The 6,116-nt window shown below is 53.3% G+C and overlaps 1 protein-coding gene across 2 annotated transcripts in view; it reads left to right on the top strand.

Annotated features, from left to right (window-relative positions):
• Window positions 1–96: 96 nt before the first annotated feature.
• ABCC8 (ATP binding cassette subfamily C member 8) overlaps window positions 97–6,116 on the top strand; it is a 76,689-nt gene continuing 70,669 nt past the window's right edge. For both annotated transcript variants that reach the window (XM_007458781.1, XM_007458780.1), the window contains exons 1-3: window positions 97–296; window positions 1,569–1,710; window positions 5,986–6,107. In XM_007458781.1, the coding sequence (XP_007458843.1) occupies window positions 149–296; window positions 1,569–1,710; window positions 5,986–6,107 (412 nt within the window). In that variant the 5' untranslated portion in view covers window positions 97–148. The remainder of the gene's footprint in view (window positions 297–1,568; window positions 1,711–5,985; window positions 6,108–6,116) is intronic.

Below are 6,116 nucleotides of genomic sequence, written 5' to 3'. Positions count from 1 at the left end.
GGGAGAGCCGGAGCGCCGACGGGGCGGGGCCCGCGGGGTGGGGGCTGGGGCCTGACGGCCGGGCCGGGCGGCGGAGCTACAGGGGACAGAGCGCGGGAGGCGCGTGAAGCCAGCCGCAGTTGGAGCCCGAGCCCGAGCCCGCGCCGCCATGCCCCTGGCCTTCTGCGGCAGCGAGAACCACTCGGCCGCCTACCGGGTGGACCAGGGCGTCCTCAACAACGGTTGCTTCGTGGACGCGCTCAACGTGGTGCCGCACGTCTTCCTGCTCTTCATCACCTTCCCCATCCTCTTCATCGGTGAGCGCGCGGGGCGAGCAGCGGAGGAGGGGAGGACGGAGGTCGGGAGGGAGCAGAAGGAGGCGCTGCGCGCCGCAGCGCTCCGCGTCCCCTTGCAGCCAGGCGACCGCCGCTCGCCTCCCCCTTGGGGTCCCCTGCCCTGTGTTATGCCCCGCGGTGCCGGCGCTCGCACACCCGCACAGCCCTCACTCCCGGGGTGTCCCTGAAACCGCACGCACCACAACGGGAGCTCCTGACCCGGGGGACCCCCAAGTTTTGCCACCGCAGGGCCAGAGCTGGGGTGGAGAAAGGGGAAAGCAGGGGTCTCTGTACGCGCTGGATAGGTCGGGAGGGGGTCGCGCTGTAACCTCAGAGGCACTGTGTAGGGAGCCCGGCCACCCCTCCCCCAAGGCACCCTTCTCGTCAGCCGCAGCTGGGCCCAGGGAGGAGTGCAGCCTGCGCCTCAGAGGCTGGGTGGAGGCCCTGCGAACCCTGTGCTTCCCAGGGGCTGAGCCTGACAGTGGTCAGTAGCCTCCGGCAATCCTGGGGTTCCACTCTTCCTGATCGAGAAGAGGCTCCGCTTCCCCAGCTAACCCCACCGCGGCACGCGCGTATCCGGAGCGCAATTTCTCGGGCTCGGGGCAGAGCCGATCTGACTTAGCAGCCACCCGGACGGAGGCCACCAGCGCCCCTGTTTGAAAGCCCTCCGGAGAGTTGAGCATCACCGCCCAGACAGTCGTGTGTGCCTCTTTCCTAGGGTCCCCTTTATCTCTCTCCAAGACCTCGAATTTCTCAAACTAGCTAGCTCTGTCACCTCATAGGGTGTTCCCTGCCTCCCCCAAAACGTGTTAATTTGCTCTAATTAAGAAAGAAAGCAAATCTTTAGATTCATATACAGCTTTTGAGAAGGCAGGAAAAATTGCTACAAAATTAAAAAGAGGAAGATGCTGCAGAAGCAAAAAGTTGCTAGTTGTTGACAAAGACAACTAGAAATAGGAAGGAAGCTTATGCTCACATGTGTATCAAAAACTGTACCAGCATTTACACTGTTGCTCTCCACCAAACGGTTTATTTACGCGGTTATTTGTCACACAAGAATTCGGCATATAAAATGGGTACCTGCACATGTGGGCCTCTGTGGGTCCGGGGTTTCATGCAAGGACATTTAGTTCATGTGTACCAGACTGGGGCATTGTCATGGGTACACTCCTCATGCCTAAGCACCCTCCTGGGGTTCACAAAACCTCCTCCAGGTGAGCCAGGCTTCCCACCTCTTCCTGTCTCTCCTTGCAGGATGGGGCAGTCAGAGCTCCAAGGTGCACATCCACCACAGCACATGGCTCCACTTCCCTGGGCACAACCTGCGCTGGATCCTGACCTTCATGCTGCTCTTCGTCCTGGTGTGTGAGATCGCGGAGGGCATCCTGTCTGATGGGTGAGTGACTCTCAGAGGACCCAGGAGAGTGGATCTACTCAAGGGTGCTTCCTAAAAGGCCCAGGATAACCCCAGCTCAGCTGCATTCCATGAGCCAATATCATTTCATTTGCTAATAAATCCAGCAACTGTTTACCCAACATCTGTGTGCCAGGCTCTCTGTGCCAGGCACTGGACAGTGAGAACCAGGCCCTGCTCTCAGTGCAGCAGGGTGGAGGGGACCCAGATCTGCACACCAAGACCTGGCTAAATAATCCTAGAGCCTATTAGAGTGGATATGCCCAGCCTCTCCCACAAGCTGCTAGGGTAACCTTCTTGGAGGGAAAAAAAAATCACTCTTGCTTAAGATCTTTCCTTGGTTCCCGGTTGTTTACAAGGTCCTAAGTCCTCAGCCTGGCATCCAGGTTCCTCACAGTCCACCCTCCCTCTCTCTAGCCTCATTCCTAAGGGCCTTCTCCCCATGCCCACCTTGCCTCTGGACCTCACAGCATACCCTTCACACCTCTGCCACAGCATAGATCATACTGTATGTTAACATCTATATCTATTTGCAAACTGTCTCCCCCCTAAGTCAGAAAGCCCTCAGAGTTGGAATCTGCATGTTATTCATCTTTGTATTCACAGTGCAAGGCACATGAGAAAGCTCCATAGACCCTTAGGCACTCCTTAAGAGAATAAATGAAATAACGTCACAAGTAAGTACTATGGGAGGATAAAGGAAGGCAGAGTTGGGCAAGCTTCATGGCTGAGGGGACTTCTGAGCAGAATCTGGAAGGATGACTAGGGTTCTCACAGGCAGAGGAGTTCCAGAGAGGGAGGGCCAGTGGGGAGTCTTGAGAAAGGTACCGTGGGCGAGTGGAGAGGGGTGGGAGGGGAAGCAGGCAGGGTGGGAGCAGTGCAGCAGTGCGGCGGGGCTGAAGCATGAAACACGTGGGAGCGATGGAGGCTGAGATTTGGAAACTGGGGGCATCTGCAGGAAGGCTTCACATGCCCGGCTGAGTGTTTGGGTTGAATTTTCTAGGCAGTTTGGAAGAGAAGCGATGTAATCAGTTCCGCACTTTTAGGTGAGAACTTGAGGGCAGGGTGGAAGCAGGGAGAGGCTGGAGGTAGAAACAGCACTTAGGATTGATTGCAGTATCTAGGCGAGAGAAAAGTGCAGCCAAAAGCGGTGTGTCAGCAGTTGGGGGTGCAGATGAGGAGGAGATGAAGCAGCCATCTCACTAAGGAAGAATGGAAGGATCGGCAAGGCTCAGTGACTGCCTGGGTGAAGGGGTGGTGGAGGGTGGTGGACATTTGGCTTAAATACTTGAGGTCCAATCCCTCTGAGCTGGAATCAGACTATGCCCAGATTCCACTCCTGCCAGGCCTGGCTCCTGCAGCTGGATGGCAGGGGGATGGGATCCTCACCCCCATCAACACACACACTGCCTCACCCTCCCACTCCCCATGTCCCTGCATCCTGGCTTCAGCAGTAATCTCTGTGATAACTGCTTGCCTTGGGCCTCCTCCTGGCTATCAAAGCCCTCAGATGAGCAGGACCAGAATGCATACTGCCACATAACTAGCAGGTGACAAGTCTGCCTCCCGCCTTCCATCCCAACACCCCTTCCAAAGCAACACAGGTGCTAGAGATGGAGGGATGCCTTGTGAGCCCTCCGGCCAGAATATACTCACCCGGCTGTAATGAACAAAACGACAGAGGGGAAAATGCCCTTCCTGCAGAGAAGGTGGACCTGGGTCTTTGCTAGCATTTCTGCTATGCCACGTACCAGCTGTGGGACTTGGGACAAGTCACCCAGCCCTTCTGGGTCTCACTTTCTCTACCTGTGAAATGAGCATCATAATCCCTGCCTTGCCTGCTTCATAGGGCAGTGGAGGATGAAATTAGAGCATAGACAGGGTGCAGAGTGCAGAGTGGCAGAGCCCTCGGCAGCTACTTTATTCCCAGAATGTGGGAGGCTGGATAGAATATGGTTGGGGACTCTGTCCTGCTGGCTGTCCAGCAGGCCCTGCTGTGTGGGGCAGCACCTGTATCCCAAACCTCTCCAGCTCAGTGCAAATCGCCATCTCCTCCCCAGGGAGCAGGTCAGCTCCTCAATAGGCATTTATCTGGTGTTTGCTGGTTTCCATCTGTGGCCTACACCCCTGGGCAGGGGAGCATGAAGGAGGATGGGAAGGGGAACAGACATGAGGAGAAGCCACAGTCCCTGTCCTGGGTTGGCAGACTTGCCGGAAGTGTACGGGGCAGATGAGAGAGGGGGTCCGTTAAAGCAGTGGCCTTCGAACTTGAGTTTAGTTTAAGGTAAGCCTCATTTAGTGATTAAGTAAGGCATCTAACCTGTAGGGCTTCTTGTCTTCCTTTAAGTATTATTTCTCTGTGATGCTCTGAATTCAGAACAACCAAAGCAGTATAGGTTATTTAGAATTTTTTTTAAAATATAGAATGTTTTCCCAGACCACCATACACTGGAAAAAGCCATATATAAAACTTTTACCTAATTTCTTACCTAAGTCAGTGTATATTATTCAGTAAAGCAGCCAAAATCTATTTAAGTCATGTCATAAAATACTTGCTTCAATTATGGTTATTCACTGTCTGATTTCATCTTATAAAATGTTTATCATTTCTACCTTCTATTGCAAAGAATGAATGTACTTAAACTTATGAAATAACATTTTGGATGTCACTTAAAAATGTATGCAGGAGTACAGAGTTTTTCAAAATTATTTCAAGGAGGACAGAGGCAAGAGTTTTGAAGACCTCCTGGACAGGGTGTTGGTTTTTTCCAGTGCCCCCACTAGTGACTGCCTTGTACCTCCTGTAACAGTGCGAAGACCTTGCACTGAGACTATCCACTAATCAAGCTTGAAGAATGTCAACGTGTACAGTCTCATTTAATGAGAAATCTGGAGGCCACCTTTTTTAGTTGGTGTGGTGGCTTAGTAATGGCATCAGGAACCCAGCTTCTCCACATCTTTCTATGCCATACTCTGTGTGTCCACCATATCTTCTCTTATGGTTACAAGATGGCTGCCCAACTCCAGGCATCAACTAAGCAAGGAAAAAGGGGGCATGCTGCCCACAAGCCTCTTCTTTATGCAGGAGATCATCTTCTGCAGACATTCCTTACATCTCATTGACCAGAACTGGGTTATATGGCCACTCTTAAACCAATCACTGACAAAGAAGTGTGCAATTGCATGGCTGCTTGAACCGATCACCATCCATTCCCTGGGGCTGGGCGCATTGCTGCTGCAGCAAACTTGTGGTTCTTCTAGCGAGGAAAAAGGGAAACACACTGCCTCTATGCTATATCCTAGTCCCACCAGACCATTTGGGGTCCCAACATGGCTCTCCTCATGCCCCCCACCTTCTCCGTTGAACTCCTGCTCATCCTTCAAAGTTCAGCCTTGTGCCACCTCCTCTGTGAAGCATTCCCTGCTTGCCCACCCTCCCCTGTGTGCTCTCAGCCTTCTGTCCATCTGCAATACCACTTCCCTAGACCGCCTAGTCAGACAGTTAGCTCTGAGCATGGTTGCTTCCTTCCCTACTGTCAGCTTCTCAAGGGCAGGGACTCTTTGCACACTGGATAGAAGGAGCAGCGCAAGCAAGGGCAGCACTGAAGCAGAAGACTGGAGAAGGCCTCCTGGGAATGGAGGGGTTCCTAACCATAGCTTCACTAGAAAGAGCAGGCTGGGCAGTGCTGGAAAAAAGACTTGAGGCCACATCACCTGTGCCTTTGAGTTTTGCTTTCTATAGAAGGGAGCCTTGGAAGGGCATGGACCAGACAAGTCGAGCCTCCTCACCAGTCGTGGGGAAGCTGAGTTCTGGGAGGGAGCTCTGGCTCCCTATGGGGCTTATCACCAGACCAGAGCCCACCTACTGAGGCCTCTGTAGGGGGATAAGCTGGTTCTAAGCCAGAAGCTTTGCAGCTGCGACTGCCAAGGCCAGTTCCCCTATGCCAGATTCTGTAAGCATGAACCCAGAGAGAGAAGGCCATGAATTTCAAAGCCTGAACACCGAGCTCTCATAGCATCTCTGTGTGAACACCTGGGCCCCTTAGTTAACAGGTGTGTTTGGGGTATGGGCTGGGCAGAGCTCCCAGCATATGGTATGGAACTATATGGTTATGTGTGTTCTGGAGGCCCCACTGTGTGCTGTGCTGTAAGCACGAGGCCTGGACTACTCTGTTAGGGTACGACGCAGCTCATCTACATTTTTTTTCTCTCTCTCTCTCCCTCTCTCTCTCTCCATCTCTCTTGCCCTTATCTCAGGGTGACCGAGTCCCGCCATCTCCACCTGTACATGCCGGCCGGGATGGCGTTCATGGCTGCAGTCACCTCTGTGATCTACTATCACAACATTGAGACCTCCAACTTCCCCAAGCTGCTGATTGGTAGGGAAA

The sequence above is a fragment of the Lipotes vexillifer genome, unplaced genomic scaffold (genome assembly GCF_000442215.2).
Source record: "Lipotes vexillifer unplaced genomic scaffold, Lipotes_vexillifer_v1.1 scaffold892, whole genome shotgun sequence".
NCBI lineage: Eukaryota > Metazoa > Chordata > Mammalia > Artiodactyla > Lipotidae > Lipotes > Lipotes vexillifer.
This window is presented reverse-complemented; position numbering and strand designations above follow the sequence as displayed.